This window comes from Arachis ipaensis, chromosome B4, assembly GCF_059453495.1.
Source record: "Arachis ipaensis isolate K30076 ecotype BB chromosome B4, ASM5945349v1, whole genome shotgun sequence".
NCBI lineage: Eukaryota > Viridiplantae > Streptophyta > Magnoliopsida > Fabales > Fabaceae > Arachis > Arachis ipaensis.
In genome coordinates this window covers 120,737,753-120,750,969 of record NC_142439.1, presented here as the reverse complement: position 1 = coordinate 120,750,969, position 13,217 = coordinate 120,737,753, and the positions used below count along the sequence as shown (strand labels likewise).

The 13,217-nt window shown below is 34.8% G+C and overlaps 1 protein-coding gene across 2 annotated transcripts; it reads left to right on the top strand.

The window, feature by feature from the left end:
- The first annotated feature begins 1,893 nt into the window (after window positions 1-1,893).
- On the top strand, window positions 1,894-12,684 carry LOC107639645 (D-alanine-D-alanine ligase family). 2 transcript variants are annotated; one of them, XM_088485735.1, is made up of 24 exons: window positions 1,894-2,582; window positions 3,337-3,408; window positions 4,012-4,055; window positions 4,389-4,500; window positions 4,587-4,658; window positions 4,783-4,845; window positions 5,090-5,167; window positions 5,259-5,351; window positions 5,538-5,657; window positions 6,204-6,290; window positions 6,464-6,673; window positions 6,807-6,854; window positions 7,047-7,301; window positions 7,387-7,490; window positions 8,330-8,574; window positions 8,920-8,988; window positions 9,076-9,140; window positions 9,256-9,425; window positions 9,524-9,602; window positions 9,980-10,235; window positions 10,507-10,552; window positions 11,310-11,418; window positions 11,859-11,921; window positions 12,398-12,684. In XM_088485735.1, the coding sequence occupies exons 1-24, from the start codon at window positions 2,232-2,234 to the stop codon at window positions 12,476-12,478; spliced, it is 2,892 nt and encodes a 963-aa protein (XP_088341861.1). In that variant the 5' UTR covers window positions 1,894-2,231; the 3' UTR covers window positions 12,479-12,684. The 2 variants fall into 2 exon arrangements, 1 of the variants encoding a protein (XP_088341861.1); XR_015881301.1 differs by lacking the exon at window positions 10,507-10,552 and having other exon boundaries at window positions 9,980-10,256; window positions 11,290-11,418.
- The last annotated feature ends 533 nt before the right edge of the window (window positions 12,685-13,217 follow it).

Below are 13,217 nucleotides of genomic sequence, written 5' to 3'. Positions count from 1 at the left end.
CTCTCTATCGACAGTTAGTTGGTAGTCTCGTCTACTTAGCTGTCGCCCGACCAGACATCGCCTATCTGGTTCATGTACTTAGCCAGTTCTTGTCAGCTCCTCGTACTACTCACTATGCGGCAGTTCTTCGCATTCTTCGCTACATCAAAGGCACTCTATTTCATGGCCTTTATTTTTCTGCCCATTCCTCTTTGTCTCTTCAGGCTTACTCCGATGCTGATTGGGCTGGTGATCCCACTGATCATCGTTCTACTACTGGTTACTGTTTGTTTCTTGGCGACGCTCTCATTTCTTGGCGTGCTAAGAAGTGAACGTTCACTGCTCGCTCAAGCACAGAAGCTGAGTACCGTGCCCTCGCTGACACCACTGTTGACCATGCTCCTCAGTCGTCCCCTACTGATGTTTTTTGTGATAACCGCAGTGCTATTCAGATCGCCCATAATGATGTGTTTCATGAACGCACCAAACACATTGAGATTGATTGTCACTTTGTTCGGCAACGTATCCTTATTGATGCTGTTCGTCTCATTGTTGTTGGAACACTAGATCAGACTGCTGATATCTTCACGAAAGCTCATCATCCGACTTGTTTCCGGACTTTGTTATCCAAACTCAAGTTGGTATCCTTAGCTCCCACTTGAGTTTGAGGGGGGATGTTAGAGAATCATTAGCATCAATTTAGACCAATTAGTATCGTCTATATTTATATAGTATATCTGTATATTAATTATAGGATTCTATGCCTTTATTACTCTAATTCATTTAGCACCTATAAATACCCCTTGTATATTGTACCTTTGATCACATTGAATAATACACTTTTCAAATTACTCTCTCAGTCTCTTGTTTCTAACATAAGCTATATTTATATAAGAAAAAATTGAGTTGGTCTAAGATATATGTGTTTACATTATATTTTGGTGCATGGTTCTTGTTTGCCATTTTTTCTGTAACGAATAAAAAATAAGGTTAATAGATAACAACAGCACCAAGTGCACCTCAATTCACCAGAAATACATCAAAGTAAGAGCTATATATACCTCTATTATTTTTTGTTTACATGAAATAATATGAGTTCAAAATAATATTCAACTCAATCAAACATGCATAAAATGACACCAGAAACACAAGAACAGTATTATGTTTCTAGTTACAGCAAAGATAGGACAATAGCACCAATTACACGTGAATTCACCGGAAATACACTGAAATACGAGCCATATAGACCTCTATTACTTTTTGGTTACATGAAATAATATGAGTTCAAAATGATATTCAACTCAATCAAACATGCATAAAATGACACTAGAAGCACAAAAACACATTCAAATCTCTTAAACACATGAAAATATACGTTAAATTATACGCGAAATAGTACGTAAAACAGTTATCACCGATTGAATAGTATGATAATAACAGTAATATGTAGTTCAAAGTAAGAACACATAATGAATCTACTAAATAAATAGAAATATGACTATCTAGTGTTTTGCGATCGAAATGAGAAAGAGAAAAGTGAAAAAAACTGGACGATTAGTGAACAATATTTTGAATAATCTTTCGTCTTTTGTTTTTGTGTTTTTTGATGGAGATTTTGAACTTCTCTTAGAAATTTTCTTGAGTTTTCGCGACGATTTTGACAGTTTTGTTAAAGATTTCGAGCGTTGTTTGAATTTTTAGGGTTAGAATTTTGGTTGAAGAAAAAGTATTTTTTATAATAGTATGCTATTAAACGGTTGGATTGAGTAAACGTATATTTACAGTTTACACACATGTTAATGTGAAGATTGTTTTTATTGGATTTAGACTAACTTGTATGAACTTATAAACCAAAACACATAAAAGTTTTTAAACAAGTTGTAAAGATATGTTATTAGTTAGGTCGTAACTCGTAAGTGCAAGTTAGAATTCAGAAACACTTTTAAACTAAAGAGTGAATTAACCATTCTACCAAACTGGTTAGATTCGCAGCGAGTCAGCAACGATACTGATTATTATAACCGTAAAACATAGACGACAATAAGGTGCCGTCCTGAAACGCCGTTTCAGATTTACTTTAATCTGAACAAGAAGACGGCACTTGCTGACGTCAGCAAAATGTGGTTCCACTTCACTACCAACTTCCAAGTTCCAACTCTCTCTTCTTCTCCCCCGTTCTTGATGTTTATATTATACACAATAACACCATCATTCACTCACATACCACCACCACCACCTTCCTTTCCAATTCCATGATCATGGCCTCTTCTTCTTCATCAATTGCTTCCAACTTCACCCTTCCGAGGAACAACGACGCCCTATTGAAGCAGTGTGGCAGTAGCAGGGCCGTGTTTGGAAGCGTTCGAGTGTTGAGCAACTCAATAAAACAGTTGCTCAAGTTAAATCACAAACCGCCAAGAAGAAGCTGCGTGACTTGTGCTTCTTCCATTCAGCAGCAGCAGGTGGAACCGTCGCTAATTGTTGATGTTGACAAACAGAAGGATGATGGTAGAGTGTTGAAGGTCGGTCTTATTTGCGGCGGTCCTTCTGCTGAGCGTGGGATTTCCCTCAATTCAGCTAGATCAGTTCTCGATCACATACAGGTAGTATCACTTATCTTGCACAAATACCCATATCACTATTGAATATTCACAATTGCTTCGGTACTTTCTGTGAACTGGAGCCAAATTATCACTTATGGAGCACGCATTAAATGTCTTCCAATTGCACAAGTATTTCTCAAGCTTTAAACTCCTACCAGAATAGAAATAATACGACAAGTTAGTTGTCTAAAGTTTAATTCAAATAAAAATATGTAAGGAGTATTTGAATATAATATACATGTATATAAGGTAATTTTATCACAACTTTAACAAGAATTTGTGTATAAAAATTTATGTTACATATAGTAAACAGGTTGCACTCCTATTTTGGAGAAAGTAAAGCATCAAATTTGTGGTGTTTGAAGTTTGTAACTTACTTTGAAGTTATGAACCCTCTCCTGAGGATAGGTACTAGGAAAGTGGAGACGGGTACAGTTTTGATATGTAATTTGCTACTTTTTGTTATTAAATGTTTAAGTATTTCTTATAAGAGGAAGGTATATGGGACAGGGAATTTGGTACATGATATGTAGGTAAATGAGAGAAACAAGGTAAGTATGATATGACTTCTAAGGTCCTTGAAACTGCCAAATTCTATGCTGAGGCCTAGGTTGACTGGGTTGTGCCGAATTCAGGAACCTTGGGAGAGGTTTCAAAGCTTTCCGGAGAAATTTGAAGTCGGTTACCAACTTTGGTGTTCAAATTGGTCCTTAAATTGACAGTTATTTAACATCCATATTGTGTTATGTGACAGGGAGATGATTTACTTGTGAGTTGCTATTATATTGATTGCAATCTCAATGCATTTTCAATATCTACTGCTCAGGTTAGTATAGTATGTGCCAAAATTGTGTAGCATGACCTTCTATTTAACTATAGTTTTTGACCAAGCTGATTGGTATATCTGGTTGACAGGAATTCTGATCTGAATGTTTCTAAATTTATCTTTTGAATGAAACAAGGATGGATAATCTACAGTTCTAACACTACACATGGCAAAATATTAGCTGAATAGTTTTTCCTTACGGCTTCCTTTTCTTCTTAAACATCACTAAAACATGTTTTTCTAAATTAGCAATGTTTATTGTGATATTAGTCCTGGCTAATCTCAGTAGAACTTAATAAATGAATATCCATTTGATGATCACCTTTGGCTAAAGATTTTTCAGTATCTTACATTTGCCAAGTAATCATGTCTTAGTTTTCTTATAGATGCAACAACTTTATTTGCCTGTTACTACTGAGTGATTTTCGGGTGCATGAACGGTTATTGTTCTCGATTTAAAACTCTAAAGCCAGGGCTTTTACTATCATGTCTTCAATTACTTGGTAGCAAAGTGAAATGGAAAACCAAAAAAGAAAAGTAAAGAAAGAAGGTGATGTTTATTCCTTCCAAGTCATTTTTCTTATTTCCATTTTTTTCCCACAGGTATATTCCAACACCCCTGCAGATTTTGATTTTAAACTTGACAGGTCAGTAAACCCTTTCAGATTTGTTAAAATCACAGTAATAGAATTATTGGTAAAATCTGTTTCTTATTTAGGAACAATTAGTTACGCAACTAATTAATAATGTTCGAAGAGTGGTCTATGAATAACAACTTTGTCACCAATTTTATATTCTTTTTTAACATAAAAAGATTGTTCCTGAACTAAAAAGAATTTTGCTAATAACTTCTCCTTCCTTTTTTTATTTTTATCTTTTTGTTTTGTAATTTTTATCTGCTAAGTACCCCTGAAATTATAGCATGGAACAATTTAATTTGTAATAACTTGTGTAAAGTTGGTGGCTTGTTTATTTTGCAGCCTTGCCCAAAGTTTCCAAACTTTGGATGACTTAGCAGAGCATCTAGCTAAAGCTGTGGATATAGTGTTTCCTGTTATACATGGTCAATTTGGTGAAGATGGCACGATCCAGGTGCAATATATATACGAATTTCTTAAAGGCTGTAATGATTTTGTGTATCTATATGAATATTATTTCTAAATGATAATTATTTTCAGGAATTGCTGGACAAGTATAATGTTCCATTTGTTGGCACAGGATCAAATGAATGTCGAGAAGCATTTGACAAGGTACAAGAATTATGTACTCTCTCTCTCTCTCTCTCTCTCTCTCTCTCTCTCTCTCTCTTCTTTGTTGCTCTCACTATCTTTACTCTACCTCTCGCACTTAGTATTTGCTCAAAGTTTCTGCCAGTATAAAGCATCATTGGAGCTCAGAAAGCATGGATTCATAACAGTACCAAGTTTCTTAGTTCAGGTATTGAAAGTTTTGTTTTAACACTTATTTGATTAGGCAATTCAATTGACCAAATATGTCTTGCACGTGTGTATCTTCTAGTTATTATAATCATATCTTGACATGTATTAGTGTCCAATATCCAGTGTTTACTAAGGTGTTTTTCTAGCTTTATGGTTTAGCATGTATAGTTTTCTGATAAAATGGCCAAGATTTTCTTATTTACATATACTGTGAGACTTGATAACATTATGATGACAATTAGGGTCATGAAACAAACCAATCAGAACTATCAGAATGGTTTAAACGGCATCGGCTAGACCCTGACTCTGGGAAAGTTGTGGTAAGGCACTTGATTTAGTCCATTCCTTGGAGATTTGTTGACTGATTTCAGCAGCTAGTTATGCTCATATACATTTACAATTTTGTCTCAGGTAAAACCAACAAGAGGAGGGTCAAGCATCGGTGTTGGAGTTGCATATGGTGTGGCTGATTCTCTCATTAAAGCCAATGAACTTATCTCCGAGGTATGTTAAGTCTATTCAGAACTGGATGAAGAGAAATTTTTTATTAATGTAACAACTTTTGTTGAAGTAGAATGAAAATAGAGAAAATTAAGGAGGGATACAACTTGACTAGAATTATTTCCTGTAAAATTTATACCTATCTCATAGTATATGTTAAGGTTTTGCCATTGATTTTGTCTGTGACAGGGAATTGACAATAAAGTGTTAATAGAAATGTTTCTTGAAGGAGGGAGTGAATTTACTGCAATTGTCCTTGATGTTGGATCAGGTACACATCGGCGTCCTGTTGTACTACTTCCAACTGAGGTACAATTTTTTTTTCCTTCCACAAACTTTTTTAATTCACTGCTATTCTACTGTGTAACTATTTTTAACCCTCTGTTGGTTCTAAGATTTGAAGTGAGACAGCAGACAGAAAGTATCACTATTCACGGCTTCATGCTGCCTTATCTGCTGAACTGTAGTTGGAATGGAATAGTCAGTCCATTCATGAATCAATAAAAAATGTCAATGCTGATGATTATTCTATTCCTTCCACCCTTTCACACTAATGTCTTGAACTAGACCTTATTGAATTTCTTTTTCTAAAATTCAAATTGAAGTAGCAGAAAGTAAAAGAATTTTTCACTTGAGCAAATATATTGTACTTTTGGTCATAGTATGATGCCATAAATGTGGATATGGGTTTCATGTAGCAATAAATATGTTGTACTAGTTATGAAATTCAGTTTTGTGCTGCCTATGTTAATATGAAATTCATCATACAATACAAGTTGGATATGGAAGTTGCAATCTTCTTTTACCTAATGAATATTTCATAGTCGATAGTAATAGTGCATATTAGATGAACAGGTTGAACTTCAATCCCGTGGCGCAAATGATGTGCAAGAGAATGATGCAATATTTAACTACCGAAGGAAGTACCTTCCTACCCAACAGGTCAGTGTTAGTGTCTGTGTTATGTATGTGGCAAGGTGTATTGCACATGCTTGCTGATCTTAAAAATGGTGTATGAAGTGATCTTTTTCCTCCAGTTTATTGAGTAGTTAATTTCAAGCCAATTACAGTCAGCTTGTATCTTTCTAATTGGATGAAGTATGTATGCTGCATAGGTTGCTTACCACACTCCACCTCGATTTTCCTTGGATGCAATTGAAAATATACGCAAAGGAGCATCTCTGTTATTCCAACAACTTTGCCTGCAAGATTTTGCAAGGATTGATGGATGGTTTTTGCCCAATTCAGCTTGTAACTTACCATCTTCAGAAAGTGAGTTTGGGAGGACGGAATCTGGTACCATCATATTCACTGACATTAACTTGGTGAGATGATTTTCATCCTTGGAAATAATGCAGAAAATTGATTCATGCAGTTTCACTACTTATGTTTTTTTTTTTTTTTTTTTTTTTTTTTTTTTTCATTACTGCTGATAGTGAAATTTATTGCATGTTTCAGATCAGTGGTATGGAACAGACTAGTTTTCTATTTCAGCAGGCTTCTAAGGTATCTTCTGGATCTGTCTGCATCCCTTCATATGTCTTGTACTGAATATTCAGAGTCTTATATTTTCATCAAATACTTCTATGTCATGGTTGTGTTTCTCGCTATTTCTGTATGAATTTTAAATAGTTTCTTTCCTTTTAAGTTCACCTTTCATCTTAGTGTATTTTAAGACTTCCTGTCTATATTATCCAGGTTGGCTTTTCTCATACAAATATTCTTAGGAGCATTATTCACCATGCTTGCTTGAGGTTTCCGAACCTTGCGTCGATTATTAACAAATCAGGTCAGGTCCCAAGCAAATCAAAATACTCAAAACTTAACAGGTCAGTTCCTCGCCGCGAAGGAGCTCGAAAAGTTTTTGTAATTTTTGGAGGTGACACATCAGAACGGCAAGTATCTCTTATGAGTGGTACAAATGTCTGGCTTAATTTGCAAGCTTTCCATGATGTAAGTGTCCCCCAATCAGGAAGACCATAAAGTTTCTGTTCAGTATACATAATCATCTGCTGAAGTGTAATCATGGTTATTACAGCTTGAGGTTACTCCATGTTTGCTTTCCACAACAAGTGAATATGAATCCACTGTGGATGGGAAGAAGGCTGATAATGTCATGAATAGAACAGTATGGTCATTGCCGTAAGTATTGTCCATTTAACCTTTTCCTAATCAGGACAAATATGAGACTTTTAACCCTGAAAAAAATCATTTATAGGCCTACAATTTGCAGCTTAAGCTTTAGGAATGTTGGTACTTTACATTGTAGTAAAGCCTCAATGACCAAGTGGTCAAGGTTGATATTTGCCACCATCACTATTCAAACAACAACAACAATAACAACAAGAAATCCTTATCCCATTAGATAGAGTCAGCTACGTGGATAAACGACGCCATTGAGTCTTATCATGATTATGTCTACAGTGAGATTATTTACACATAAATTTCCTTTGACCACCTCATTTATAGTCTTTTTAGTTTTCCTCTACCTTTCGCCATCTGTTTATCTTCTGTTTGATCCACCCTCCTTTGGATGCTCTGGCAATCTTCTTTTCATATGTCCAAACCACTTGAGACGACCGTCACTATTCAAAATTCAGTTAAATTTCAGCACCAATAAATTGGCTTTTTGCCAATTAGTCCAAATGAATCTTATATTGGTGGTAGTGTTAGGAATTGAAATCACTCTTGGATCTGCATCTAACCACTTAAAATTTTTTGAGGCTTGGTCCTTGGTTGTGCATGCAATTCTTCCTGCTGATGTAATGATGAGCACTGTTTTGCTTTTGGATTTTTGCATGTGTCTTAAACCATGTCATCCTGAAGAAAGCAAATTTTTTGTTCAGTTTGATTCTAAGAATTAGCACCCAGAAAGATATCCATTTATTTGTGCATTCCATTTTGAATTATGGTACATGCATGTGACCTCTGCATATTGTAACTAGAGTGAAGTGTTTGAGTCATTGTTATCTTTTGTACAGTTATTCTCTCGTGCTACGACATACAACTGAGGAGGTACTTGCTGCATGCATAGAAGCAATTGAGCCTGATCGGGCTGCAATGACGTCCAACCTGCGGGAGAAAGTAATGAATGATCTCATGGAGGGTTTTAAGGACCATAGCTGGTTTACTGGGTTTGATATTGCTGATGAATTGCCTATACGATTTTCACTCAAACAGTGGATCAAGCTAGCCAAGAAGGCCGAGGCAACAGTTTTTATTGCAGGTATTAAAAGCTATATGTGTTGTGTAGATGTTAAAACCTTGGCCTTAATTTCATTGTTAATATATTAATTAGTTGGAATGCATTATTAGTATCAATGTCAATAGTGGAGTGTGCCTAATATCTTAATGAGAATCATATATGGTTAAAGCCAATATTATTCATAAGAATGATCTATTCAAAAGTGGAAAGGCTATTTGTTCAAGTAGTGACATGACCCGAACAGGAAGCATGCTTTTAACATTTTTGTATTATATTATAAATCTGTAGTTTAGACTTCTAGACATTTCTGGCTAAAACGAGAACTTTGGGAATGTCTTTACAAGATATATCATTTGTTACTTGTAGTTCATGGAGGCATTGGAGAAGACGGTACGCTTCAATCACTGTTGGATGCTGAAGGAATTCCTTACACAGGTTTGTTTATATTTCATACTGAATATATGGGATTATTAGGTATGCGGTATTAACTGCATAGGTTCAATTTTCTTTCATCTGTTGAAGGTCCTGGTGCAATGGCATCAAAGATTTGTATGGACAAAGTTGCAACATCTGCTGCTTTAAAGAATGTATGTTTTCGTAATTCAAACATGGTGTCCTTGAATGATGAGCACTCCTATAACATTGTTTTCCTAAGTTGGACATGTTTTTCTGACTAAGCATTCAAACATCGTGTTATTTTAGCTGGCAAACTCGGGAATTCTTACAATAAACAAGGATGTCAGGAAAAAAGATGATCTCTCAAGTAAGCCTATAAATGAGATATGGCATGACATCACCCAGAAGCTACGGTGTGAAACATTATGTATCAAGCCAGCGAGAGATGGATGTTCAACAGGAGTTGCAAGATTATGGTAGTATCAGTTTGTTAGTATCTTAACAAATATTGCGTTATTTACCATGATTGAAAAGGTTGTTTCAATACTTTTCTGCTCATTTTATTGTTATGCAGCTCCTCAAGTGACCTTGCAGTATATGTAAAAGCTCTAGAGGAATGTCTACTAAGGATTCCTCCAAATAGCTTATCCAAGGTATAGATAACGAATAACATCATGTATTTATCAAGATTTCTTATGTTGGGGAATTACTAGTAATGTTACTTAGACGTACAATGTACAGTTTTATACTGTCTTACTTGGTGTGACCTTAGTATGTATTTACTATTTACAATATTGTTGTGTCCCGCAAAAATAGAATATACTTCCCTAGTAAGTATAAAATTCAATATCCTTCATTCTTCTTCCTTCTTGTCTTATTTAGCTGGAAAAATTTCCCTAGAAATATTAGCACTAGAACTCAGATAAATTTGCATTTTTTGTGGTAACTGTTATATCAATACACACTCTACATGTGCTCTTCAACTTTTGATTTCATGACGTTATTTTTCTCTTGATTGATTGATATGCAGGCACATGGTATGATTGAGATGCCAAACCCTCCTCCAGAACTCTTGATCTTCGAACCATTCATAGAGACAGATGAAATAATCATGACATCTAAATTTAAGAACGAGACTGCTGATGGTCTCATGTGGAAAGGGCTTAGTAGATGGGTAGAAATAACAGTTGGAGTTGTAGGAAAACGCGGTTCGATGCACTCGTTAAGTCCAAGTGTAACTGTGAAGGAAACCGGTGATATTTTGTCGCTAGAGGAGAAGTTCCAAGGTTTGTTCCAAAGACTTAATTGTAGTCTTTATTTTGTACAAACATAGTTGCAATTAGCATGATCTTCATGCAAATTTTCATAGTAGGATAAGACTTTATCTTGTTGTTCTTATGAGTGTTTGGGAATGTGACTTCCTGCCACCACTGGAGAGAGTTTGTTGGATCTCTTGTCGATCTTTGTCTTTTGTTTATGTTTTTCCTTTTTCTAGAATAGCTACAATTTTTTTTTTACAATGCTTCATCTTTTAATGTCTTTGTATATTCTTGGCAGGTGGGACTGGCATCAATCTGACTCCACCTCCCTTATCAATCATGAGGTACATTGATGAGATTCTACATCTGTTTCCGCCACAAAACCTTCTTTATGGCCCATAATTTCTTAGCTTTCTTATTCTGACGTTTATTAATAAATTCTTTATGGCATTGAAATTCAAAATTAACAAACAATCACAAGATCATAGCCTTTTGTTGTGACGATAAATAATTATATTTAAGAGTTGATCATGTACAAAGTCTGCTGATCACTAAGTTCCTTACAACTTGTGACAAGGTTGATACTTCTACCCTGATACTAATTATATTAACATAACTGCCATTTACAGATTGGTAAAAAATAATCCAGACAACTACTAATTAAATAACTTAGCTTTAGGGGAAAAAGAGGAATGGATTGACATGTTACAAAAATCTGAATTTGATAAAGAAAATAATTAGATTAATGGTTTGTACCTAAATATTCTGCATGCGGCATTTTGTTTACCTTTATCAAATGTGCAGATGCACACTCAGCTTTTTTCAATTTTGATCACTGTAGGTTTGTCGAAATACTTGATTTCTTGGCAATGTAATGCAAATCCATCTTTCTAGTTCAATATTCAATATAAAAGAAAATTTACTATGGAGTGAAGAGTTCCTGGTTTATGCTTAAGTTGATATTAGTCATTTCCATCATAACTATTTACAGAATATGTGGAAAATTTTTGTTTCTTCACGCTGCAATGATGCTGGATTGACCTACTTTTTCTGAGTCAATTTTTCTTGAAGTGCATTTGAGTTTTTCCTTCTCTATTACAGTGCAAATGCATTGGAGAGATGTAAAAAGCACATTGAACTTATTGCAAACACTCTACAACTGGAAGGATTTTCTCGAATTGATGCATTTGTGAACGTTGACAGTGGAGAGGTTCGTTGATTTTCTTGTTTGGCATGTTATTTTTTTCCATTTTTTATCGCCTGATATGTTTATGATGACTTGTCTTGATGAATAGCTAAAAATTTAAGCTATTCTCTCATAAATAGCTGGGAGATGGGGATTTGAAAATTTTGAAATAAGAATAATGATAACAATGACAATAACAATAACAATAATAATCATCCAAACATGCTTGGTGCACAAAAATATGAGGGAAAGTTGAAAGTAAAGTGCATGCACAAGAATGAATTCAAACATGCTTTGGTTATAAGCTGTTCAAATGCATTGCTGTTTGTTGTGAGTCTATCAATCGAATGTTGCCACAACTCTCAACTCATTGAAATGAGGACAATAGTCTTCTCATATAATAGTATATTGTGTTTCAATGACTTCTTCTCACCTAACACCTTTATAATTTTCAATGTTTTTAGGTTTTGATTATAGAGGTGAATACAGTGCCTGGAATGACTCCTTCTACTGTTCTGATTCATCAGGTAAAGTACCTCCAATGATATGATATTTCTTTCTCTTATTCTTTCCATGTGTATATTCTACTAGGCATTCATGAGGTATGTCATTTTGTCGCTGATATCCCTTAAAAACTTGACAATTACACCACTGTAGTCAAAAGCTAGCCAATACAACCCCTATTTGAAAGTTTTTGTCAAGCAAAATCAATCAATTGGGTACCACAAAATAAACGTCGATCTTTGAGAGATCATTTTGTCAATTAATATTTTGATAGTCAAAATGGGGGTTTACTCCTTTTGTTGCATAATTATGCTAAAGCAGTTAACCTTATTGTAAAGGCTAGTGATATGAACTTGAAGGAAATGGAATTGAAAATTCATTGTTATTACTTAGAAAAAAACATGTACAAGTTAGCATCTATATAAATATATAAATTACCTTTTAATATTCAACATATTTTATAATTCTAACTTTTCTTCTCATTTCATGTGAATCTCAGGCACTAGCAGAACAACCACCATTATATCCTCACCAATTCTTCCGTAAACTTCTTGATTTGGCTTCAGAAAGATCCACGTGATCTCTTGTTTTATTATTGTTTCCAAAGGTGATCACATTGAAGTTATCATGTATCACTTATATGAAAGTTGTTGCCCTTTATAATGTAATGCTTAACTTTGGATCATTTACTTGCTTCCCATTTCTGAATGTGTTCTCAAATGCAATCATTGATTATATAGTTTGTGTACTCTTAAACTGTTTTTGAAGAAAATGATTTTGTTAGGATACATTATGAAATTGGCACCAATACTTAACTCATATGGATTCAGCCTAGCGCCCTAGCCTAGTGAAAAGTAAAAAGTTGTGCTATCTAGTATTGTAAAAATATTCGTTAAGAATTTAAAAACCTTTTTATATTTGTACCCTAAAGGTTTTCTCAAAATATGGAATAGTCTAGCCCACCCGTTTGTAGATATTATCTGCTTCAGCATTCTGAGATAGAAGAAATCTTTCACTTTCATCCATCGAAACACGTACACAAAGGAGAAGTATCCACATTTTTATAAGATGTTTTGCTTTCCTCTCCAACCGATGTGTGGACGATTTTGATGGATAAGTGTGGGAGACATTTATATCATTCCTACCATCAAGAACAAAATTGGAAATCTTGAAGTGTCAAATCGAACGATATTCTCAAATGGGTTGTTGGGTCATTATACATTGCACTACCGTCGTCGTAGGAGGAGAGAGACGACAAAGAGGGCGATGACGATAATTATCGACGATAATTATGAGGATCCGTAGTCAGGATTTCTTTT